Source organism: Pinus tabuliformis, chromosome 9 (genome assembly GCF_031772625.1).
Source record: "Pinus tabuliformis cultivar Carrire ecotype Pingquan chromosome 9, CPIR1, whole genome shotgun sequence".
In the NCBI taxonomy this organism is placed as follows: Eukaryota; Viridiplantae; Streptophyta; class Pinopsida; order Pinales; family Pinaceae; genus Pinus; species Pinus tabuliformis.
This window is the reverse complement of record NC_142307.1, coordinates 820,806,475-820,834,017: the sequence shown is the minus strand read 5'-3', so window position 1 is coordinate 820,834,017 and position 27,543 is coordinate 820,806,475. Positions and strand designations below refer to the sequence as shown.

At 38.8% G+C, this 27,543-nt stretch overlaps 1 protein-coding gene across 2 annotated transcripts in view; it reads left to right on the top strand.

Moving 5' to 3' along the window:
• LOC149151312 (sec34-like family protein) overlaps positions 1-27,543 on the top strand; it is a 300,763-nt gene that overhangs the window by 257,699 nt on the left and 15,521 nt on the right. For both annotated transcript variants that reach the window (XM_089439315.1, XM_089439314.1), the window contains exons 22-23: positions 2,765-2,881; positions 3,113-3,205. In XM_089439315.1, coding sequence (XP_089295441.1) covers positions 2,765-2,881; positions 3,113-3,205 — 210 coding nt within the window. The remainder of the gene's footprint in view (positions 1-2,764; positions 2,882-3,112; positions 3,206-27,543) is intronic.

Sequence of the window (27,543 nt, the reverse complement as noted above, 5' to 3'; positions counted from 1 at the left end):
GTATCACTCCAGGCCAGGTAAGCATTGTTTCGTTTCTGTTGCCGCCGTCTGCATATCAAGACTGTCTAAGGTTACGATTCTTCAAGCAGATCTCAAGGTATATCGATTTCACTCAGTGGATCATTCTCTATGCGTTTGCGTTTTGATTTTGTTCGACGGCTTGGGTATACATCCGTAGCATAAAAATCGATTTTTGTTTTGCCGTGGTCATATCGGAATTCTGCGTAACTTTAGATTAGGGTTTCGATCAGTTATGTTTCTTATCTTCTGTTATATTTCAAAGCGTATTTCATTTTTTGACGCATTTAGATCAGTAGCATAGGTTTTCATATATGCCGTTTGAATAGTTTCGTTTCATTTTTGATTTCGATTTTTGGATATAAATTCATAAAAATATTTAAGCGTAGTTCCATTTTAGTTATGATTTTAATTTTTTTAGATTTATTTCTTTTATAATGACATTCGTTTTGATATTTAGATTTAGCTTTGTTAGATTTTATTCTTTAGGTTTTAATAATAAATCGTTTTCTTTTTAGGATTTTTTTTTTTTATATGAAAATAAAAAAATAAAAAAGGGATTTATTTAAATTAATTTAGGTTTTGTTTTATTTTTTAATATAGTTTAGTTTTAATATAATTTAGTTTTAGAATAGATTTTAAATTTTCATTTTTATAATATTGAAAAAAAAAAAAAAAAAAAAAATTTCGAAAAAATATAAAAATTTCGTGAAAAATTAGTTTTGCCAGTTTCAATGGCTTTTCATGTTATATCTTTCATGCTGAGATCTGAATCTTCAAGTCGAGATACGAATATGATATCTGGTTAATGGCTTATGACTCTCGTGGTGGTTCAAAGCATTCATCTTTTCAGTTGCTGGATATCGTTTTGGTCATGTGATTTAGCTGATACCTTTCGATGACAAATGATTGCTGTTCACGGTTTATGTTTCTATATCATTCAACAAGTAATCATTGTAATAACAAATCTCTTAAGGCACTGGTCTGCTAAATTAATCAAATCCATCGAGTGCTTTTTTATATCGTATCTCGTGTCTCCCAACTAAGTGGTCGACAGTTGGACTCATCGTCTCACAGGGACTACCCCCCTTAGCCGCGGGAGACAGGCTTAAACGGAGGGATCGGGGATCAGAGTGACAGCCCCCGGTCTGAGCGTTGTCGTGTCAATCCACGCGACAACAGCCTCATGGAGCTTATTCTCATCCTTTCAAAACTCTTATGCAAGCCTGTCTTTGCCCTCATACACAATTTTCCCTTTCCTTATTTATATTTTGGTTCTATTTTATTAATCACTTGGGAGTCATTTTTCTGTGGTGTGGATAAGACACATCATACACAATTTTCCCTTTCCTTATTTATATTTTGGTTCTATTTTATTAATCACTTGGGAGTCATTTTTCTGTGGTGTGGATAAGACACATCCTAGTGGAGTAAGTATGACTCCGTTCATAAAGAAATCTATTAAAGATAACTTGGACTAATAGTTCACGAAAATATTGGCCTGATTTCACTAGGAATCTTGACCAAATGGTTGAGTCAAAGATGACTCTAAGATTCACAAGTCCTAATTATTGTCATATTTCTTTTACTAGTCAATTGGGGCTGTAATTGATGAAAACATTATTTAATAACATTAAGCATTCATATGCCTTCATGGCCTTCTTTTTATCCCTTAGATATTCTTAGCCTTTTGTACCATCGCATGACGTACCATGCTTGTAAGTCTTCGTGGGTAGCTAAGCCATCCGATGTCCAACACATTCATAATATCAATTACACGATATTGCTTAATGAAATCAAGTCAAATTAATATGCGTTTACCAATCTTAGCATAACCACAAGGCTCCTTGCATTCAAACCCTCTTGTGGTCTGGTCTCCCTGTGATCATGACTTTATCGTACCACCAGTTTGTCAATGATCATCACTCTTTCACTATTTTACTTATCATATTTCTCATAATATGGAGGGGCTCTACAAACTCATATTCTAGGTTGGGTTAACCCTTGTCGCCTGATGGGTTATTTTAAAGGATGGACAAAGAGTGGGTCACTACATTATAACTACCTTCAGGCATGTTACGCAATGCCAAATGGGGAATTTGTAAAGAGTAAGGATAAATTTTTGAGCTGGAGTACTTTTCATCCTAGGGTAGCAAATCTTCAACATGGATCAATGTTGGGAACAATTCGAGTTTTTGTTTTTATTTTTCCATCATGTATGCTGTAATTAAGAATATAAAAATTTAAAATTTCCATAGATTAACATTTATATCATGCCACATTATGATGTTTAGATGTACAATCATCAATGGTATTTTGCTTTAATTTATTGATGAGAATTTCAATGATTCACTTATTTGAATTCCAGATTGTGTATTTGGATGTTTCGACTCTCATTGTGTTTATTTATGATTAATGCCATTGACAATTTGATACCCTGTATATTTTTAATTTTACTTTTTATATCTTCGCAGATAGAGTCCCTTACGCCCTATCCTTTACTCTTAGTGGCCTTTTCTTCTACTGCATAGATTGATTGATTATTTTGGTGGTTGAAAATAATCCTAAATTCTTGAAGAATATTCTTGGAATGGGATGTTGCAATTATAATTGCATAATATTTTGTGATTAGATAGGAATCATGTTCAATGATTTTAATCGGTGTTCTTTGCAAATATTAGCAAAGGGGGATTTTCACTATTGTTGTTTTGATAAGCCATTTTTCAATGCATTTTAATTTGAGTAGGAGCACCTTCGGCGTATTCTCAGAGGGCAGGCTTCATTATTTGATTGGACAAGATCGACCTCATTGGCCCGGACATTCTCACCTCGTGTGCTAGAAAGTCAGGTTGATGCTAAGAAGGTAAATAGTGAAGACGCAGACTTTAAAGTTCAAAAAACATTTTCTTTATAGAGTTTTGATATTCTTTAGTTGCCATTGGAAATTCAAACTACTTTTAAATGTATCTGTCTGAAGCAAGTTGTTACGTTCAATATTTTTATAGGATATGATTGATGCCTTTTTCTTTCCCACATTCTTTTATGGAATTATCATGATATGATGACATGTTTCCTTGTTTGATCTTTTATGCAGGAGCTGGAAAAAAGCCTTAAAACAACATGTGAAGAATTCATCATGTCAGTTACAAAGCTTGTTGTTGAACCCATGCTTTCATTTGTTACCAAGGTAGGTTATTCTTATCATCTGCCATGTTAAAGATGCTAGGGATGGAAATGCTTTACTATCAGTAATTGATTAGTTACTCTGAGTGCCTCACTTTCTAAATTTGTATAGCTATGCTTTATTCTAGCTCTTTGAATCTACTGGATGTCATTGATTAAATTGTTCTACTGTATCATGGTAGTTTATAGTGCACTTATTTTGAATCTTCTTCACCCATGAGGCACATTCGCTTCATTCATGTCCAACAATTTGTTGTGACAACTATCTCGAGGATCTTATCTCAAGGATCTGATTTCAACCACTTAAGATTCTTGTCTTAAACTTGCCCTCTCTTTTGACTGTTTACGGACAGTTCAAGAGGGAGTCCTTTATATGCTGATGGTCTTCGAATTTGTGTGTGTCGATTAGATGGTAACATACACCTTTTAGGGACACCCCCTTGAGATTGGAAAAACACTAGTCTGAACGAAGAGGCATCTAGCAGTGACAGGGCTAGAAGGCCTGTAATTTTTAGGCAGGTTTGCTGGTGCAGATTTGCATGGTAACATGTCCTTATTTATGCCCTTACCTTGTTTGGGTTTCTCTTTTGACAATTATTCATAGAAGGGTGTTTCAGAATGCAATTAACAAATCAAATGGAAGAATAAAATTATCATAATCATGTGCACAATCTTTCTTGAGGTATGAGCCTTCGAACAGACAGCAGGTTGTCATAGCCTCTTTCTGAATGCCAATGCAACAGAAAAGAAAAAGAACAATTCTTATTATTTTTCTAGACAAGCATGTTTTTCATGCTTTTAGGTTTTTATGTAAAGTCCTATTTGGACCTATTATAAAAGAAAAATAAAAATAATTTTAAATATGTAATTTTGGGTCAGAAACCCCTCTAGGTGCCAAGTCAGCCTACATTTCAAGTCAGCCCTGCCCCAATGGATGTTTCTATTCACAGCCCCTATGAACCATATAAATAGAGGGAAGATGGAGTTCATTTTGGACACACACTTGATGGATTGTGGCCTGAATATCGCAGTCAGGACAAAGAAGAAGTGGAGGGCCGAAGTTTGAAAGAAAGAACTTTTTCTTGAGCTAGGGTTTGTGGAAGATTTGCCTTGGTACATCTCTTGTTGCTGATCTCTTGTTGATGGATCTGCTGGAAAGAAAGAAGACTTGAGTTGGCATCTAGAGGTGGAAGTTTTCTGTGGTTATGGGTTTTTGACATCTCATTCAATGTGATTCTATAAGAAGATAATTTTCTGGGTCTTCCTCTTGGAGGGGTTTTTCCTTGGCTTGGAGCCTATATCTTGTGTTATTTTTTGTTTGTTTGTGATCTTCATGTTCATGTTATGGTAATTGTTTGATGAAAGAATCACGATAAAGATTAATTAAAGAAGCTATAACAGATTTCACAAGCAATTACTATGAAAGGAAAATCTAATTTAAATTACAGGCCTCGCGATTTTCCAACATGGTATCAAAGCTTGGGTGCCTTGAAGTCAAAGGCCTAAAGATCACTCTCAAGTTGGCATATCTCTAAATTCATCTGAAGCAATTTTGATGGACTAGTTGTGATGCAAAATTTCTAAGGAAGTCGAAATCAGGTATTTTTTCCTGAAGTTGTTAAACAGTAAACTGTGGGATTCAAGTTCCTTTTGGAATTGATTGTGATACAATCTGAAGACTGATCCTCCTTGAATTATGGGCATAACAAGTAGATTACAAGTTATGAAGTAATGTGAATAGTAATAAAAAACGAGGGATCTGAAGCTGTGTCATAAGGATCTGAAGTCCTGAGGCTTCTGTTCAAAGAACTGTAATTATCTTTGGTGTATAATCGGATGAATCATATTTGGTATTCGCGCTCAGTGGTCCATATGTGGAGACACATATGAATTTAGGGGTTGTTCTAATTGGTTCACATCATTACAGTGACTAAAGCTTGCACTCATTTTTGTGACACAATGCATCATTGATTGGCATCACTTTGGCATCTATAAGATCGTTGTGTAATCACGATGGCTCGGTAACAAAGTATCGAATTTATGGATGCATTTTTGACGATCATAACTTGTCGAATTTATGCGGCCGCTCACACTTGATATAGGGTTGGAATCATATGAATTCTTTGTAGTGTCTTCTACGTGCATTGTTTGCACCATAATCTAAGGCTAATTATAAATTCACTTGACTTCAACATCTAGTTTATGTGGTTCATTATTAAGGAGTCGACATCTATTAGTGATGGCTCTTAATTGCTATGATTTTATTTATGGCTCGCATCTATTGATAGCTCGATGACTAGTGTAGTAATGATCTAATTGTGGTGATAGGCTTGTTCTTGATGACTATAGGCTCGTTTGTGCCATTGCTCCATATGTCTAAGTGGCTTGACAGTAAGATGGTGGATTAGATTGCCTTGACAAAGTTGGAGTTGTTGGCGGAGGTGAACAGCAAGATCTGCAAGAACTGACCTCCTTCCATGTCAATTACCTGTTGCTGCTCTCCGGGGTGTTGATCTTTAGCTTTGTTTTGCACCTTGTATCGTTATTCTTCCTTGTTGCCCTCCTGGGGGTTGGATCTTCCTTTATCTTCTCCAGACAGAACCCCCATGTTGAAATGTGTAACTAGGTTTAGGCTTTATAATGTCTATTGTAATCATGATTTTATGAAAAAGAAAAAGAAATTCATTATTTTCATTCTTGATGCATGGGTTTCATGCTCAAGGTAAATTTATTTGTAGGTCAAGCACCCATTGAGTGCTTATAGGTTTATCATAGAATTATGAAGTCAAAACAGTCATTGTCATACATGTAAGACCCCTTTGGACATCTTGTATTATGTAAAAGAAATTTATTTGAGTCATAAAAGACCCTCCAAGACCTTGTTAACGAGTTACAACAAGTCGGCCTACATGAAAGATCAAGTCAGCCTCATGGAGGCAATTCATACCCTTGGAAAGCCTATATATAAGAGGCATTCGAGCTCATTTGAAGCACACATTCAAGACATACGAAGAAGCAAGAAAAAGAGTTCGATCTTAAAAGGAAGAAGTCCTAAGGCAAGCGAAGTTCAAGAATGAAGCTAGAGTCAAAGTTTTTGGGTGTGTGTCTCTCTCTCCCTCTCTTAAGTGCAACGAAATTTTGAATTTGCTGGAGGACGAAATTATTGGAAAGTTGCTGGAAGTCGAAGTTGTTGGAAAGTTGCTGGAAAGTCGCTAGAGGACGAAATCGCTGGAAAGTTGCTAGAAGTCGAAGTTGCTGGGGTTGAAGTTGTAAAAGTTGTTGGGGTCGAAGTTGCTGAAAGGTCAAAGTTTGTTACTGTAGCTGTGTAAGGAAATCTCATCAAGAAGGAAGGTTGACCTGGTCTTGGAGAGGTCTTGTCATCCACGGGCGAAGTTCAAGAATGAAGCTAGAGTCAAAGTTTTTGGGTGTGTGTGTGTGTCTCTCTCTCTTAAGTGCAATGAAATTTTGAATTTGCTGGAAATTTGCTGGAGGATGAAATTATTGGAAAGCTGCTGGAAGTCGAAGTTGTTGGAAAGTTGCTAGAGGTCGAAGTTGCTGGAAAGTCGCTGGATGACGAAATTGCTGGAAAGTTGCTAGAAGTCGAAGTTGATGGGGTTCGAAGTTGCTGGAAAAGTTGTTGGGGTTGAAGTTGTAAAAGTTGTTGGGGTCGAAGTTGCTGAAAGGTCAAAATTCATTGTTGTAAGCTGTGTAAGGAAATCTCATCAAGAAGGAAGGTTGACTTGGTCTTGGAGAGGTCTTTGTCAAGGGTCTTAGGTTTTGGAATTCTTCATTTGAAGATTTTATAAGAAGAGAATAATTCTTGTGGCTTTTCCTCTCAAGAGGAGAGGTTTTGGCCCTAGATGACAACCTACATTTTGTGTATCCTTGTCTCATTGATCTTAATTGTTTGGTAGTTGTTTGATGATAGAGAACACTAATAATAACCAAGTGAAAGAAGAAACTAATCAAGTTAAGTAAAAATATGTCACAAGCAGTGATCAAAGCAAGAGAAATCATCTATTCAGTTGCCCCTAGATTTCTCAACATGGTATTAGAGCTAAGATGACAAGACAAGAAGAGGCAACTTGAAGATCACCCACTTGAAAGAAGGATACATAAGGGTCAAGCAGACTAAGAAGCGCCAAGGAGGAGTACTCATCTCAAGGATCACATCATCACAAGGAGAAGAAGATCTCAAGGACCCTACCTCCACTCAAAGAAAGAAGGACTACACATTTGAAGCATCTTGAAGTTTCCATTTCTACATCCAAAGGAAGTAAGAAGAAGCATTTCCATCATCATCAAAGAAGTCAAGGTGATCTCCCTCCCATTGAAGAAAAGATCACATCTCAAACATCCTTTTTCAACATGGTATCAGAGCTAAGGTGACAAGACAAGAAGAGACAACTTGAAGATTACCCACTTGAAAGAAGGATACATAAGGGTCGAGCAGGCTAAGAAGCACCAAGGAGGAGTACTCATCTCAAGGATCACATCATCACAAGGAGAAGAAGATCTCAAGTACCCGACCTCCACTCAAAGAAAGAAGAACTACACATTTGAAGCATCTTGAAGTCTCCATTTCTACATTCAAAGGAAGTAAGAAGAAGCATTGCCAACATCATCAAAGAAATCAAGGTGATCTCCCTCTCATTGAAGAAAAGATCACATCTCAAACATCCTTGAAGAAGATCATCAAGGAAGGAACATAATCAAGAAAGCGTTGAGTTGAAGATATCATCATCTAGGAGTATCTTCACTTGACAAGTAAGTATTTTTATATTTATGTCTGAATCTACTATCAAAATGACTTCATTCTGCAAGGAAAGCAACAAATTGGTTGGGTCATCAAATTTCCTTGCAAGGAAGAAGATGATAGATTTGATCCTCATAGAGAATGAAGTTACTAAATATGTAAAGGGTTCAATCTCTAAACCATCTCAAGAGCAAGCTCAAGCACTATCGAAGTATATGAAAGGGGAAACAAGGGCTCAAAGAATCCTCATAGAATCAATCAAGGATTCTCTCATCCCTTATGTAGAAAAATTGGAGAAATAGAAAGATATCTATGAAATGTTGGAATGCGAAATTCTCACAAGAGCTTCTAATCCAATCCAAGTGATGATGAGAGGAATGAATGAGGCTCTCATCTATTTATATCCTTCCTAAAGAGTTCGATTTGCCTAATTAGGCCTAATCAAGCCCCAAATAATAAAATACAGTGCAATAATAACATCCTTTGGTGACAAACCCACCAAGATAGCTCCATAATACAAAAATAAACCTCTCAAGAGGGCAAAGTAGTAAACATGATGAGTCATTGGGCCATTGAGGAGGCCTAGTGGAGTCCAAAGTGTGCCAAGTCAAGAGAATGGGCTCCAAACACACCGATCAAGGGTTTGGCTCCTTGATATCCATGCAAGTCACTTGTGGTGTCCCCAAGTGGGTGTGGGGGCACAATCACATCATCATGGGTCTCCAAGTAGATCGACAATGCCTATAAAACATCTGTAAGGGCTAGAATGATGACATAAACCCTCCCTTTGTCTCCCATGGTGAGACACATTCTTGTCTGGGCCCTGGAATGTCTGCCAAGTGTATGGTACAACTGTGAAGCTGGATGGGCATGGCGATCTAGGTGCATCATCCTCATTCCAAAAAGGTGGAACACGAGCAGTCAATGAATGGTGTTGGGGATCAATGAAGTGCGCTCTGCTATGTTGGAGGCCCATGGGTCTCAACGCTCACCATACAAGTGCCAATGTGGCCCTCTGGAGGGCTTGGACCTCGTATACGGAGACCAAACCCCAAATGGAGACCCACTTGCAATCTTGCAGAAGATCCAATGCGTCCCCTTGCTCTCCAATACAACAATTCATTAGAGTAATCAAGTAAAAGAGCTAACAAATAATGTAATCAAATGGACACTTCATGGTGACATGCCCTTCCATAATGGGCTTTGGCATGTACAGGTGTCTCCAAGCTCAATAAGGGGGTTAACCAAGGAGCCTATTAGGTGCTTTCATCGTTTAAAGGGGATGACATGTTCGTGGTACATCCATCCAGTGGTAGATGGCATGTGATACAATGATGGAATGGAGTGGGGATTAGGGGAAGGCTCCAAGTCACATGCCATGGTACAAGGGTGGCTATAATAGGGGAAGCCCACACTTGGGTATATTAATATAGGAGGGAGCAATCATGGTACATGAGTTACCTCGGTTTTTGTTTTTCCACCCTTCTTCATAGGCCTTTTGCCTTTGATTGATTTTTCTTCATAACTGCTCGAGGCTCTAGGGGATGAGAGCATGATGTGTAGGATATAGCAGTAGATACCCCCTTTAAGGTGGGGCAGTTCAGTTCCCACCAGGGGTTGGGACAATCATGGGTTTTTGAATGTGGAGGGGGCTCATCTAGGGCCCATAGGAACTAGGGTGATGGCCATAGATAAGGGGTAGAGATCAAGTTTGGGTTTTGCCCATGTGCTAAATTTGTATGTCCCAACTATCTTTTGCATTTTGTGGTACATTTCTTGTTGACAGTGCCCAAATTATGCTGTTTCTTTTCTTTTTAGCTGCATCAACCTCTGGGGCATCGGTTCAGGCCCGACCCAAGGTGTGAGTAAGGGGAGGGGGAGGATAACCCTTTGTGGACCCAATGGACAAATGTGGACCCGGATGGGAAAAGTGATAAATGGGATTAAAATGTGTGGAGGGGAGTGATGTATATGGAGTCAGAAAGCAGGACCACGCAACCAAAATCAAGATTTCCCATGTAGTGCTAGCCCTAAAGCTACTAGCTAGTAAAGGAGATCCCACGAGACTAAGATAGAAGGCTAGTGTTAAATTTGGACAACTAGGTCCAAACTCCATGTTCTGATGCTCAGATTAAGAGGCTAATATTTTTGTTGGATTCCTCTTTCTGAGAGGTGTAAAATCCATATAAAAATAGTCTTAATCCGATGAGCAGAACTTATATTTTGAATTTATTATTCTAAATAAATTATATGTGCAAGGTCAGCCAGTTTTGTAATGTAGGCTCACATGCCCAACAGATGTGTCACACACCCTCATTGATGGATATATATACAGGAAAAGTTGGAGAGAATTTGAACACAACACAACTCACATCTTTCTCTCTCATCCTAAAAGTACGAGCTACATGGAGGACGAATTTCAGCCACACGTGGGAAGGACGAATAGGGTTTCTGCTGCTAGGGTTTCGCAGAAGTTCAGGACAACGTTGACTTTTGTAGAACTGACTTGGGTTGACTCATCTACTGGTTGGAGGGTTGTTGTGACACATGCTGGGCTGGCTGACCAAAGGAGACTTTGCTGGTTGAAGCATCCTGTTGACCGCCGAAACGAACACATACATTTTTCTTGTTTCTGATTTGTCTTCTGTAAGATCTGCTTATATGTTCTATCTGCATTTTGCTTATCTACTTGTATGATTGCTGTGAGAAAAGCGAAATTGCTCTCAGCATAGAACATCTACAAAACTTTACATGGTATCGGAGCTGAGGTGAAGACAAACTCTATCTATAGCAATCATCATCGGAGGTTTTATGGATGATTATCGCTCTGACTTCCAGGAAGGGTTGCGCAGTTCTAATGCGCTCAGCATGTGCGCATTCCGGGTTGAATGCGTAACCGCTGACGGAAGTCTGTGAGTCATGAACGGTAATCACTGTACAGAACTCTTGACAACAGTCGGTTCTTCATGCGCTCGAACAAAGCAAGAAATTGTGTAGGCGAGGCTGGAATCGGTTGATAGATTATCGCGGAGGTTTATAAGGGCGGTGCACCTGGAAAAACAACGCAGAAGGATATAAAGACAGCGGACGTCGATCAGTTCGAAGGAATGCTGTAAGACTGTCACGTGGGCAGATCAGAAGGCTGTTACGTGGACAGTAGGATAAATAAATGCGCAGATTGAACGGGTGTTCTGGGTACGCTCGGACAATAGCGCAGAGGATTATTCGCACAGCAGTTTGCCTCGGTCGATAAACGGGACTCGGACAGTAGCTGGACGCGTTATGGTGCTGGTTATGAGGGCGTGGAACGCATGAATAAACAGCGCAGAAGTTTATAGCTGACTATCGGGTTTTATATATCGGTTCAGTGACTTGTTGAAGGATTGTCACATAGGTTGATACGTGGACAGTGATACAAGTGATTGCAGATTTATGTTCTTGGTTTAATACTCGGGTTAGTGCAGAATCTGGGGTGAACGGAGTACGTGGAGATTTGACTGGGTATATGACTTGCGCAGGGTGGCGTAAGTTACGTAGACAGAAAGCTGGGTATGAGAAAGCGTGGAGATTATATACTCGGAAGTCTGTCTCGGTGGTAAATAAGGTTGGACAGCAGACGGTAGATATACCCTACGGGCTGTTTCAGTAAATCGCCTCGGTGAACAGGCGGAAATCGTATAGCAGCTAAAGGTGGCATTGTGCAGACTTTCAAGGACGTGAAATACTTGAATAAATAGCGCAAAGGTTACACAGCCGGTTGTTGGTGGACTGTTACGTGGACGCATCGTCACGTGGGCAGGGATCTTCAAAGTAACGCAGGTTGGACTGCGTAGAATGGACGGTAACTGATAAGTTCAGTGCAGGTCTATTAGGCAACACGTGGACTGTTACCTACAGGCTTATAAATATATAAGTCGGAGTGTTAAGGCAAACAACGAAGAAAGTGCAGGTCTGTTAGAAGACTGACACTTGGACAGTTGTGAAGTTTATATCTAAGTCACGAACTGTCGTGATCATTGGAGGCTGTTCATAAGTATAAGGCTGACGGTATAAGCGCAGGAGTTTGCGTAGGTTATCCGTGGCATAACCTCATGAACAAAAGAGGATAATACGACGAGGGAACAGTTTGATTGTTGTGGGCAAGGACTGTGGCTTGATTAAAGATTGCGCAGACGTATATAAGCGCTGGTAACAACGCAGGAATCGCATATGGCGATAGAATGTCGGGCTTGAGCTAATTAATAAAGGCAACAAGTTCGAAATTAAATGGTTGTGAAGTGCTGTACTGATGCGCAAAATTTATGTGCCTCGTTCGGTGAAGGCACGGAATAATTACTTGGAGTTTGATCGAATAAAGGACGCGGTTCTATGAACATATATAACACAGGTTATATAAGTATTGAGAACGCGTACAAAATTTCACCAAAGAAGCTGATACGTGGCAGGGATATATGGTGGCCTTGCGCAGGACTGCCAAGGATCCGGCACGTGGACAGCATTATCTATATATACAGTTTTATATGCTGACGCGTTTGGGAACAAACAGCGAAGGAGATTGCGCTGGTTTGCAGAGGGAACGCGTGGACAGTGTATATGCAGTTCTATGTGAGTGCTGAGACTCACTAGTAAATGCGCAGAAGTACAATACACAGCCGTTTGGAAGTTCATTAGACTGCCACGTGGTAGCAGGAACTCAGGTCAACGGCTAGGCATATCGCTATGCATGTTTATGAAGCGTAGGACGCCTGAATAAACGGTGCAGCAAATTATTGTGGAGCCGTCACGTGGACAGTCCAGAGGACTACGTGGATGGTAAGATATATACGCAGGTATATATAGATATATATGCCTGTGCGGGAGTGGAAGACGTGTCAAACCTCCGTTGGTGAACTCGGACAACACTACAACATACAAACGCGCAGCAGACAGAGTTTGTATGTGGTTACAGGTTTGTCGAGTTCTGAAAATCGGTGGAGCATATGACTTGTAGTAGATTGTTACGTGATCAAAAGATTGCTGCATAATACAGGTTTGGAGTCTCGACTTATACACAGTCGGTACAGATATCAGGTGCAGGTTTCAGTGAGCCGTGAGAGCATCGGTACAGGTGTATAGTAGTGTATAAGAAAAGGCGGAAGGCCTGTTGTGTAGTATTTAAGTATGGCCGTGAGTTAGCCGGCATACTTACGTATATTGTATTGTTGAAAGTAATTTTCATAATATAAGTTTCGGGTGAACTCGGTTGGAGTTGCCCTTCACATATATCTTGCATACAATTATTGTTATTGTGGTTTCGGTATATGGTTATTAAATCTGATGATCGAGGTTAATATAGATTATTGAAGATGTATCTGTTGAGGAAGCCATCTAGCATCAAGTCTGGAAGGATGCTATGCATGAAGAATATGAGGCTATTATGAAGAATGATGTCTGGGATGTGGTCCCGAGACCGAAGGACAAATCTGTTGTCACCGCTAAATGTCTCTACAAGATTAAACATGGATCTGATGGGAGTGCTGAAAAGTTTAAGGCAAGATTTGTTGCCCGTGGCTTCTCTCAAAAGGAAGGAATTGACTATGACGATATATTTGCACCTGTGGCTCGATATACCACCATCCGATCCATCATAGCCCTTGCTGCTACGCAAGGATGGAGTCTTCATCAGATGGATGTCAAGACCGCTTTTCTGCATGGTGCAATAAAGGAAGAGGTGCATGTAGAACAACCTCTGGGATTTGAAGTTCAAGATCGAGACACTTATGTCTGCAGGTTGAAGAAAGCCCTCTATGAGTTAAAGCAAGCACCCAGAGCTTGGTATGAGAGGATGGATAGTTACTTGATGAAGCTGGGCTTCACTCGAAGCAATGTTGATCCAAACCTTTACTTTAAGGTTGTGGAAGGAAAGCCTCTCATTCTAGTGCTGTATGTGAACGACCTCTTCCTGACAGGTGATGACCCTCTCATTCATCAATGTAAGAGGGAGCTTGCTGCTGAGTTCGAGATGAAAGACCTAGGACTGATGCACTATTTCCTAGGCCTGGAGGTCTGGCAGAGACCTGGAGAGATTTTCCTTTCTCAAGGAAAGTATATTGTGAAGCTTCTGGAAAGATTTGGGATGGTGGACTGTAAGTCCGTGTCGACACCAATGGAACTCAACTTTAAGAAGTTGAGTGGCAGCGCTGCAGGGCCTATCTTGGCCAATCCTACTGAGTATCGTCAACTCATAGGAGCTTTGATGTTCTTAGTGAACACCCGTCCGGACATATGTTTTGCAGTGAATACTTTGAGTCAACAGATGGTTGAGCCTCATCATTTTCACTGGGTTGGTGCCAAGAATCTTTTGAGATATCTTCGGGGCACGATAAACCATGGGCTGAGATACACTGCCGGGAGTGTGATACTCCGGGGATATACTGATGCCGATTGGGCTGGCAGTGTGGTGGATCGTAAGAGCACATCTGGATGCTGTTTCAATCTTGGTTCTGCTTCGATCTCATGGATGAGCAGGAAGCAGAAGTCGGTGGCTTTGAGCACCGCGAAGGCCGAATACATTGCTGCTAGTATGGCCTGTTGTGAAGCAGTTTGGTTGAGGAAGCTCTTTAGTGAGCTGTTCCAACATGTGCTAGATACCACTGTAATATTCTGTGATAATCAGAGTGGGATTCGTATGACTGAGAATCCTGTGTTCCACGACCGATCCAAGCATATTGATATCAGGTACCACTTTATCCGGGATATGGTACAGCGAGGCGCCGTAAGGCTCGATCATATAGGAACTGATGAGCAGGTCGCGGATATTCTCACTAAGCCCCTGGGGAAGGTCAAGTTCCTAACCTTCCGTGAGAGTCTTGGTGTCGTGGAAAGACCCTATGATGTGGGTCCTGTTGGACGATGAGCTCTGGGAGCTCTGGGGGGCTTTGGGGATAGCTTCTCGGAGCTATAAGCACTCATAATGCTTTTGCCCCACCCTTGTGATTATTGAGCTGGTTCGCCACTCATTTAATCTGTGCCTCGTATGCATCCTACCCATTGAGTTCAGGGCTCATGGGAAGTACCTCTCATTTGGCCAATGAGGTGTGGAAAAGCTAGAGACTATTAGCAAAGACTGACGGACGCATCAGAGATTGCCGTACTCTCTATCTAGGATGGCATGGTCCAACCACTTGATCTGGGATCAAGATTTGTGAGGTCTGGGACCTCTGGACTGATTATGTCAATCGGGGAATGATTTCTTTGTGACTGACCCACTTCTGTTCTGAAATAAAGAAGCCAGCAAAGCAAGTTTTGGCGGGATGACTCACGATGTTAATTGCACTAATAGATGGAGTTCTCCCTAGTTGAGAGGGAGTGTTAAATTTGGACAACTAGGTCCAAACTCCATGTTCTGATGCTCAGATTAAGAGGCTAATATTTTTGTTGGATTCCTCTTTCTGAGAGGTGTAAAATCCATATAAAAATAGTCTTAATCCAATGAGCAGAACTTATATTTTGAATTTATTATTCTAAATAAATTATATGTGCAAGGTCAGCCAGTTTTGTAATGTAGGCTCACATGCCCAACAGATGTGTCACACACCCTCATTGATGGATATATATACAGGAAAAGTTGGAGAGAATTTGAACACAACACAACTCACATCTTTCTCTCTCATCCTAAAAGTACGAGCTACCTGGAGGACGAATTTCAGCCACACGTGGGAAGGACGAATAGGGTTTCTGCTGCTAGGGTTTCGCAGAAGTTCAGGACAGCGTTGACTTTTGTAGAACTGACTTGGGTTGACTCATCTACTGGTTGGAGGGTTGTTGTGACACATGCTGGGCTGGCTGACCAAAGGAGACTTTGCTGGTTGAAGCATCCTGTTGACCGCCGAAACGAACACATACATTTTTCTTGTTTCTGATTTGTCTTCTGTAAGATCTGCTTATATGTTCTATCTGCATTTTGCTTATCTACTTGTATGATTGCTGTGAGAAAAGCGAAATTGCTCTCAGCATAGAACATCTACAAAACTTTACAGCTAGCCACCAAATCAAGCAGAGGAGACAAGAGTACAGACCTAGCCCACTCTTTCCGCCGATTCTCCCACCAATCAATGCCAAAAAGTGTCTATGATAAGTAAACAAAATTAGTCAACCACACCAATGAAAAGTCATACCTTCAGGGTCGGGAGGCCCACCTTCAAGCATATGATCATAACAGATGGGCGAGGGACCACATGGCTGGCTCAGGTGGCGGAGATAGTGGCACATCGAGCTATCTGGTGGCTGCAGGGGGCTACTGGCTATCAGCGAGGACCATCTCAGAGAAATTTTTCTCCTATGGATACTACCCACAAGTGGTGGGTAACAAGTCTATGAGACAGAGCACCATCTCTATAGTGACTTTTCTACGTCATGTTTCTTGTTAATGATGATTATGTTAGACATAAAAGACATTTCCTTCTAAGCAGGTTTTGCAGACTTTTACAGCTGCGTTGAAAACTACTATAAAACACTTTGGTTCCATAAAGAGATTAGATCCATATTTCAGATGAAGAAGGTGATTGAATAGGAATTTATTCAAGCATTTAATACCCAATACAAGTCACTACTATTTGATTGTTTTCACAATGCTTGAGGTTGGGATGGTGGAAGTATTGGACTTGAATGACACTTGAAAACCCATGTACAATGTGTAAACGCTGAGATGACTTGAAAAATGAGATGAACAAGAGAAAGAATCATGAAGATCAACCCTTTGTAATGTTGCATTTCCCTTTTCTTGACACAGAGGCTTTGCTTGTTCTAATGTTGTCGATGAAAATACAATATTTAAATTGCCAAAAACCCAAATTGAAATCCATCATACAAAACCCATGTTCTAAGCTGCAACTTGTACAACAAATTTAGATTTAGTGCAATACAATAATAATTGATGGGAAAAATGATCATATTGTCCAATCATTAATGTCCCTTATTGTCAACTGAAGATATATACCTGGAATATCCTTGAAATATTCCCAAAAAATCCCTAAAATCTGCCTAGAATATCCCTAAAATCTGTCTGGAACATCATTGAAATATGATTGGAATGTCTTAGGGATGCCAAAAATTCCCCAAGTTCCCAATGAAGTGCCCAGAAGTTTAGGAACATTTCTTAAGGGTCCTCAAGTCCTCAAAGCATAGGAATGCAGGGTACGTAGGTTTGGTGGGGATGGGTCCTCGTGCACATAGTATTTGTCATATATGAATTTGGACTCTAGCTTAACATAAAAAGAGAAAATCTAATTAAAAAAAGAAATTGTGTATTTTAGTCATTAAAAAGGCGTAAACAATTATTTTCAAAAATTCCCTACCCCTGCTCATTCTACAACCTAGTATGAGGGGGATGTGTAAGTCCATCCGTCCGTCCATTTAAAATAAAAATAAATTATGTTCTAAATAGAAAAATAATGTCGGCTATAATAAAAAAAATATGTTGTAAAGTAATTAGAAGTAAAAAAAATGTGTGACTAAGATGTTTAAACTGTATACTTTTCAAAAATATTTCAACAAGAAATTTAAATAAACTATTTGAAGATCTATGTTAACTAATTTATGTTGGTGTCAACTTCATATATATCTATCTATAGAAAAAAATTATTAAAATAAAATATTTTAATTTTGTATATAATAAAATATTCAATGTGGGTTATCCATAAAATATTTTAATACTAGTTAATATTGACATATACTTAAAAGTACATTAATAATAAAAACCATTTTGATTTGCTCTTCGATGTACATGTTATGTAAAATATTTTATTTTAGTCCTATATATGCTCTATATAGCATTCAAAAATACAATTTAAACAATGCAAAATTACACATTGTATTTTGCCCTCTAAAGAAGTTTGCATGTGAAGAAATTTGATCCCGCTTGGCTCATGTTAGATTCGTACTTAAGATGGATCTATGTTGGTTTTTAAAACTAATGTTCTAATATTTAACATATATCGTAATGATATTAAAGTTGAACTTGTGAAGAGAAATGTCTACTAGGAGAGAGAAGAGAAGCGTTTATTAATTTTAAATGATATAATATTGCAAGAAATTAATTTTTAAATTTAAGGGTGAATTTCAATGTTTAAACAACGATCAAACAACTTTCCTCGCGTGTTTTATTGTCGAGAATGAAGACCACATCATAGACGCTCTAAATCTCGTGCTCTACACCAACAATCTTTTCTTGGTTGTTCAGTTTGATGGACAACTCTGAACTATATGTGGCAATACAGTGCCCTAGAATTAAGAATGGTGTTGTTTTTTCAGATTTGAGGTTGTGCACTGTGTGGAAGAATACAAGATCATAACATAACACTATCCTGGAGGATGACGGCTATACTGTCGGAAATCTGAGTGTCGAAGTGGGAACCTGGATCACAGTAATGGTTGCCATCAAAGAATTGTACAAATTGAATATGAATTTTAGGAGAATTCAGCGAAATCATATTCCTCAACGGATTTCTGTACAAAAAGGTCTGATTTAACCATATTTACATGAGTACCGCTCCCAAGCATTGGTGAGCACGTACCCCACGCTGCTCACTCTTGGGAGCTTTGGCGCTAGTAGGAAATGCTCCAAAATAGCTGGGATCTTCAATGGGTACTTTGGAGCTTTTCGGGAGCTTCATTGCAACAAATTTTGACGTTTCGGGTACTTATTTTGAGCATATTTTGATGTTTCGGGTACCTATTTTGAGCAGGGAAGGTACCATTTGTTTATTTTCTAAGTGATACATGCCAGGTTAGGGGGCTAGACTGCATGAACTTTGTAAAGCTACAGAGACGTGGAGATGTAGCAAAGGTTTCAACAAAATATAGACAATTGCCAGTCATTCCTTGGCAGCTTCTGTTGCAAATCTTGAATTTCAACAATTGCAAATAAGTCTACTCTCTTGAAGCCTATCTTGAAGCTTTAATGATAAGATTCAACGAATTACAGTGATGGTCAGAAAGAGAAAGACTAGTGTGTGTGTTAATTTCATTTTATAAATTTTCCAAACTTGAATTTCGAAGTTGAATATAATATAGCATTGCATGAAATCACATAATAATCGAGTAATAACAATGTTTTTTCCGGTTTGGGAGTTCCACATGTTTCTTTGCTAGGAAGGAATTTGATTGGCAAATCGTTGATGGATTAATATTTTGATTTTTTTGGCAGTGTTTCAAAGTTCAATCTTTTACATATTTCTTTGCAAGATGGAATTTGATTGGCAAGTTTTGGATGGAAATAAATAAATTATTTTATTTTTATTTTTAATATATATTAAATTTTAATATATTATATTATTGCCGCTCCCAACATGACATTTCTTGTAAATTTGGGCAAAGCTTCTAGCCATGCTGGATACTTGTTCCCCTGTACCTGAAGTACCGGCGTACAGAAAACTCGGGCAACATAGGATTTAACTGAATTCCGTTCCTGTTGTTTCAGATGTTTGAAGTCAATCCTTAATAGGGGTATGAAAATCAGCTTAAAGCTTTCCATGCTAGGTATGGAAAATAAGGAAAATCGGGTTCACAAATGGAAGAGATTTATGATACGCTAAGATGCAAGGAACTGAATGCAATATTTGTGGCTTGTTTAGAGAGAGTGGGTCAACATAAAGATGGAGGTTACTGTGTGGGAGAGTACATGATCTTAACGTGACATCACCCCTGAGGATGAGAGGTAAACCATGGGGAAACTGAGAGTTTCAAAGTGGGAAGCTGGATCACCATAGTGGTTACTATCAAAGGGTCGTACAAATTGAATCCAAATTTTAGGAGAATTCATCCAAATCGTATTCCTAACCTGATTTCTGTACAGAAAGTTCTGATTTAACTGAATTCTGCTACTATTGTTTCAGATGTTTGAAGTTGATCCTTAATACTGGTGTGAAAGCCAACTTTCCATGCCTATAAAAGGAGGATAAGGAAAATTGGGTTCATGAATGGAAAATATTTATGATACACTTACATGCAAGGAATTGAATGCCATATTTATGGCTGATTAGAGAGAGAGAGAGCCAACATCCATATGGAGATTACTCTATATTTACTGTTTAGCGATTCATTAGTCAGTAACAAGTGTGTGAGGGACCAAGGCATTACCAGATATTTTAGAGCATTGTCATCTTTGAAAGTGCTTGACTGCTTCTGAATATATATATATATCTATATATATATATATATATATATATATATGTTGAAAATTGGCAGCTAAGGGATGGATTTCCTTGAATAAAATTTCATTTTTGAGTATTCTAGAGTGACTTTCTAAAAATAAAAAGGCATTTCTATCATTGCAACCATGAGTTTCCAAAATTAGTAAGTCACCTTGCTTCAATTGGTAATCATGTATAGATGATGGAAAATCGCGTAACTTATCCTTAATTAATCTAAATTGTTTAATTTTAAATTTACTCATCAATATTATTAATATTATTATTATTATTACACTTATGATACTCTAATACTATCTAAAGATGAATTACATGTCCCCTCTCCTACTTGGCACTCAATCATGCCATTTCACATCTCTCTCCTTGATGGCAAATCGAACTCTCTCATTCAATGATACATTACTCTCTCTCTCTCTCCTTCTCTTAAAGGATTCATTCCTCTCTCTCTTTAATGCTCTTGTGCACCTCTTATACTTTTTTTTATACTCTTTAATGACTCGTCATAAAAATATTCCTCTTACACCTCTTTAATGCATATGTTACACTTCTTCTTAATGGATCGAATTACCAAGGCGTGCGTTCTCCTTCTTTATGGCACAAGTCACTAAGGTATGCGTACTCCCTCTTGATGGCATGAGTTACTAAGGCAAGTGTACCTCCTTTATGGCATAAATTATGTGAAAATTCGCTTGAAATGCAACAACTAGAATTATTCTTCTATCTGACAAAATTATTATGCAATTTATTTTGTTATGACAAATTAATGAATAATTCACATTGCAATTTCCTCACATATAAAACCTTGCGGAAAATAAATTGGAAATTGAGAAATAAAATGCACACACACAATAAAATTTGACACCGTTATTTTTGGACAATTGTCCCTAGAAAAACCCAATGTGGGAAAACAAGTGCAGCAGATGAGGGTTTTATTATTATGTAGTAGTGAAATTATGAATACAATATGTGGATGCCCAACTGGCTATACAATCAACAAATACCTGACAAAGATAATTAGAGAGAAAATTCTCTCTCCACAAGCAATCCCGACACTTGGCTCCCTCTGAAAACTGGATGTCCAACTCTTGTGAAGGCCCCTCTATGTTGCTTCTGTGCAAACCCTCACACGTGTGGCTAGAAACCCTCTCTGATCAAGCCGTCCTACGTGCTGCTACTGTTGGAAGTGACTCTTTAGACCTCTGGAAAACTTTCTCGGCCATTAGAAGCTGAATCAATCTTCCTCTCAACTAAATCAAATTGCTCTGTTGCAACTTCCATCCTCACTATGGAATACTCTTGTCACTTGCTGTTGCCTCCCTGGAACTTGAAATCCTCCTCCAAACTCACTCTCTCTGCGCCTCACTATCTCTGCATCCCCTCTCTGGCCCGAACTCTCCTCTGCTGAATCACTGCAACTAGGAAGCTCGATCGCTGCCAAGGAATTCAACTTCAAATCTATTTTTCTCCAATCCCATCAACCTCCTCTTATAATCTCTCGTTAGCTCACCAATGGCCATGATTAAATCCTCATCAACGATTAAGATCGTCTTTGAGTTGATCCATGTGAGTTTCTAGAGAATTCTTGCCTTTCTCAATTAATTCTTATTAATTAATCGATTTCCCTAAGTTAGACTTAGTCATTTTTTAATTATCGATCAATTGATTTAAATGAGCTATCTCTAGGTGGAATTTCTAGAGATGATTTCTGGGTTCTAAAGATTCCATGTGTTTTAGCCTCTCCACAAAGTTTGAGACTAGAACACCATCCAATGCTACAAAAACTAACAAATTACACTCCTATTTTGGCATATGTAACTTCTCCTCAAGGCATGGGAGGTACTTCTTCATGAATTCGACCTCCTTGCTCTTACTATATATTTGTCTCTCATCCTCTCTACTACTCACTTGTGCATTGCAAAAGGAGAATACGAACTTGAGAGAGAGAGAGAGAGTCTTGAAGAGTAAGAGCAGAGTTTGGTGAGCCAAAGTAATTGAGTGTTGCATCAGCCACTACTATCAAAGATCTTCTTTAGATTTGCGTGAACTTATTCATTCTCTCATTGTATTCTGTATCTCTACTGAACATTTCATTTCTCATAGAAGAAGAATTTGGTTGGGTTTTCCCTTGTGGGTTTTGCCCTGGTTATTGGACCTAAACTCATTGTTTTATTGAGTTCTTGGTTGTCTTCTATTGTGTATATGGTTTATATTCTATCTACAATTGCTTAACTAATATTGCAGATGAAAGAAGTTATTGGATCAAGTAATTGTTACAACATAGAACTTCAAAATTTCAACGTGGTATCAAAGCTTTGGTGAAGACAAGCTCAAGAAGACAAGTGTTGTTCCAACCCATTTTCTGCTGAAATATTTTTTGCTATCCACTCTATTTGTAGCCCGTTCTCTGCTGAAATATCTCTTGTTGTCCACTTTATTTACAAACCATTTTTTGCTAAAAGATCAAGTGTTGTCCACTATTTGGAACCCATTTTCTGCTGAAATATCACTTGTTGTTCCTTCTATTTGCTGTTCATTTTCTGTTGAAATATCTCTTTTCTTTTTCCACTGAAATATCTCATTTACTGCTGAAATATCTCTTGTTATCCTTTTCTATTTGCTACTAAAATTTTGAGTAGATCAATATGTCTTTCTCTTACTTTAAGAATGAAGAGAAGTTGGTTGATGCTTCAAATTTCTTCACTTGGAATGCCAGATTGGATATTACTCTTGAAGAGCATGATGTTTTAAAGTATATTGAAATAGAGGTAGTAGAACCAACTGAATACTCCAATGCTGCTTTCAAGGTCAGATACAAGAAATGAGAAGTCAAGGCTAAAAAGATTATCCTTGATTTTCTTGGAGACCACCTCATCACTCATGTCTCCAATTTGAAGAAAGCCAAATAAATGTATGGCAAGCTGATTGGAATGTATCAAGTGAGCAACCTGAGTCAAATTCTTGCTTTGAAGAATTAGCTCAAGGATATTAAGATGAACAGAGGAGAGACCATTCAAGCATATTTAATGAGGATATCAAAAATCAAAGATTAGCTGTCAACTTCTGGTGAAGTTGTTTTTGATAAAGAGTTGATGCTGATTACACCTAGAGGTTTTCCTTCTTCTTGGGAGACTTTTATTACTACCATCAGTAACAATGACAAGTTTCCTACATTTGATGAGCTCCTGGGAAAGTGCAGTCAAGAAGAGGCAATAGTGATTTCCAGAGGAAGAATTCCCAAGCATGAGGGAGAACCTACTGCCTTTGTAGTCTAAGGAAAGAAGAAGAAAGGAAGAAGAGACCATCACTATTCAAACACTTCCTCTAAATGGAACAAAGACTTATTAAAAGTACAATCCTACAACTGCCATAAGAATGGCCACTATGCCCATGATTGTCTAGAAAACAGAAGAGCAGCAAGATCCGACTTCAACAATCATTCCAACAAATCTGATTATAGAAGAAGGAGAGAAACTCCTTCCCATAAAGAGAGCTTTCGTTCTTCAAGAAACCCAAGGTATGATAACATTGCAGCTGAAACACAGTGAAAATACTTTATTGTTTTTTCTCTTTCTAGTTCCTCTCCTTCAGATTCTTGTGACAACGGGTTGGTTGATAGCAAGGTTGTGGGGGAGTGCCCCCCCGAATCTGCTCTTGGAGCGCCCTCGGTAGCGAATTTCATGAGTGCGCTCCCTGTTTTGAAGGGAGCGATCGCTCCCTTTTGCTCTGGGAGCAAAAATTTTAAGGAGGGAGTGGTCGGGGAGCAATCTCTCTCGACTGCTCCCTCCTTAAAATTTTTGCTTCTGCTGGCAAAAAAGCCGCGTGGTGGACAAGTGACGGACAGGGAGGGAAGGGGAGGGGAAAAAAAGATAAAAGATCCTCCTCCCCTCCCATTATTCACCATTTGCAAAGTGAGAGAGCAAGAGAGGAGGGCTTTTGGAATTGGAGGCTTGGAGCTTGAGTTGAGGAGGGAGATTGAGGGAGCTTGAGGAGCTTGCAAGGGAGATTGGAGCTTGGGATTGAAGACCAAAGAGGTAGGATCTACACTTTAATATAGCATTTGTGTTTTTTATATGTTCATTGCTAAATGAAAATGTTCTCTTTTCTCTTTCCCATTCCCATTCCTCCATTTTATTGCAGGCTCAAAACTTCAAACATCATGGCTATATGGCTTGACATTCTCTTGTTGGTTCCTTTTTTTGTTATTAGGGTGTTGGAGAGTAGAAAAATGAGGGTTGATCATGATGAAGAGGATGAAGAAGTGGGTTTTAGTGGATTTGATGAAAACCCTGGAGAGGAGGAGTACCTTGGTGCGGAGGAAGAGGAGAGTAGAGACGATGAGGGTGCAAAATCCAAACCAGGCCAAACCCCATTTTGGAAATATGTTTCTAGGCTTGAAGGAGGGAAAGGGGGTTGAACCACTAAATTTACATGCCTCCATAGCAAAACAGTTACACAAGTTCATACACTCGTGCCAGAAGCCACCTCCGTGGGTAAAGGCCATGGGATGGAGATAAGCAAATAGGAATCAGAGCTTGTTCAAGTGTGTCAGCAACACAAAGAGCCAAATACATAAGGGAAGAGGAGGAAGCCCAATATAGATCTAAAAGATCAAAGGGTGTCTTTGAACATAGCCCACAATCACATGCACAAAAAACTCCATCAGCATCCTCCCGTAGCAGTGGATATGGAGGCACAAGAACAAACATCTCTTTAAGGCATAGAACCATATTAGATTTCCTTGATGAAGGGTGTAGGAATGATGTGGATTCAAAAATTTACGGGTTTCTCCATCTTGGTTGGGCCAACCTACACCTGGGGGTGGGGTTAGGATCAAATCCCATACAGATCGAGAGGTATGTAAAGGATATATGGAAACATTAGACAAGCTGGTCCCTGACAAAGAGGAGTGTGCTAATCTGTGTATTGAATTAGGAAGATACTTCAGTTGCATTGGTTCGTTTGGTTCTTTGCATGCAATGGAAGATAGAGATAGATTTGATGCTCTCACATGGTGGGAAGCATACAATGGCCAACGACTTTTGCCAAACTTGGAAAAAAAAATGCTCTCATAGGTTGTAAATACTTCTTTTGCAAAGAGGTGTTGGAGCACCTACAACTTCATCCATAATGTGAGAAGAAACAAACTCAATGAAAATCAGACAGAAAGCTTGGATTATGTGCACTACAACTTGAGGTTGTTGAGTCATTATTGTGATTGAGCTTATGAGAATACATCATATAAAACTTGGGACAACAACCCAGAGGACGATAGTTTGGAGGATGGCACTATACATCTAGAAGAATTGGAAGCAAAAATTTTGAAAGATGATGATGAAGCAACAACAACCATGCCACCCCCACCATCTAGTAGAAGTGCTTGAGTTCCAACAACTGTTCCTTTGCTGCTATCGCCTCCATCTACATCCTCACGTGGAGGGCATGTGCCCTCTAGTTCTGGTCGTGCAACTATGCAGGAGGAGACTCCTAGAAGACCACCACGACTTGCTCAGAAATTAGACATTTCTCTTGGAAAGAGGCCCAAGCATTAGCAATAGATATTAGATTTACTTGTCTTTTCTAGTTTCTAGTAGTTTTTATAACTGTTCACTCTTTCATATTTATTATGATATTTTTGTAAACAATATATGACAATTTAAGTTTGAAGTTTGAAGTTGGAAATTATAACTCATTGGTAATGAATTATGAATATAATGCTTCGTGAAAGTTGAAAGTTGTTTCATTACATTTCATTTTATATTTTTTCATTTCATGTTAGATTTTTTTTTTAATTTTGGCGATCAATGATGATAAATGTTATGTATTGAATTTTGAAAGCTTGAAACTTTAAGATTGATGAATCATGAAACTCGATATGTTGTATGTTACTAACTTGTGGACGTGGTTGATGAAGATTATAACTTCTAGATGATTGATGTTATATGGTTCAATCTATGTTTATATGCTTTTTATATCTAATTCATCATTCTACATGCTTTTGTTGACATATATGCATATATATATATATATATATATATATATATATATATATATATATATATATATAAAAATTTGCTCCCGATTCGCTTTCAAAACAGGAGCTTTTAAAAATGTCACTCCTCGCTCCCACTCCCGCTCCCGCTCCCCGCTTTTGCTCCCACTCCCAAGTAACCTTGGTTGATAGTGGTGACTCGAGGCACTTCACTGGCTATAAATAAGTGCTCACTAATCTGGATGAGAGGGAGACCCATTTGAAACTCATTCTTGGAGACAACTCTACATATCCTATAAAGGGATCTGATTCTATTTCCTTCCATTTGGATCATGGTAAAGCCTTATCCCTTCAAGAAGTTTTGTATGTACCTAGTTTGAAAAAGAATCTTGTTTCTATTTCTGCTTTAGAAGATAAAGGAATGAAGGTTGCTTTCATAAATGGTAAAGTTCTCTCTTGGCTGATGCGATCTAGCATGAGAGATGCCTTCACTCTGGGATCAAGATTTGAAGGTCTGTATAAAGTCAATGGAAGAACTATTCATGCATTGATCCATGACAACATTCATCAAAGTGAACTTTGGCACCGAAGGTTTGCTCAGTTGCACTATAAAGCATTACCTTATGTGAGAAAGATGGTTTTTAGAATGACAGAGATTAGATCTGACTATGATGGAGTTTGCCAAGGGTGCGCTAGTGGGAAGCAAGTAAAGCGACCATTTCCTTCGAGAAAAAGTAGAACGAGTCAGGTACTTCATCTTGTACATTCTAATTTATGTGGACCAATGCCTATAACTTCTCTTGGTGGCTACTTGTATATTATAATCTTTGTGGATGATTTTTCTCGCAAGACAGGGATCCATTTTTTGAAAAATAAAAGTCAAACATTGAACGTATTTAAAGATTACAAAGCTTTGGTAGAAAAATCATCTGGAAAACAAATCAAAATCTTCAGATTTGACAATGGAGGAGAGTTCACTTGAAATGATTTCATTGAATTCTGCAAAGAATTTGGCATCTAGAAAGAGACCACATTACCATATAACCTAGAACAAAATGGTGTGGTTGAGAGAAAGAATAGAACTATCATGGAAAGCAGTCAAAGCTATGTTGCACGATCGGAAACTACCAAAGTTTCTATGGGGAGAAGCTGCTGACACAGTTGTCTATGTTCAAAATAGATCTCCTCACTGTGCCCTAAACAGTAAGACTCTGGAAGAAGTCTTCTTAGGTGAAAAATCAGAGGTTGGGCACTTGAGGATCTTTGGCTGCCTTGTCTAATTCCACGTGCCAAAAGAAAAGAGGAACAAGCTGGAAGCTTCAAGTAAGAAAGGTACGTTTGTTGGTTATTGTGAAAATTCTAAAGCTTACAAAATATATGTACCTGGACAAATAAATATAGAGTTTAGC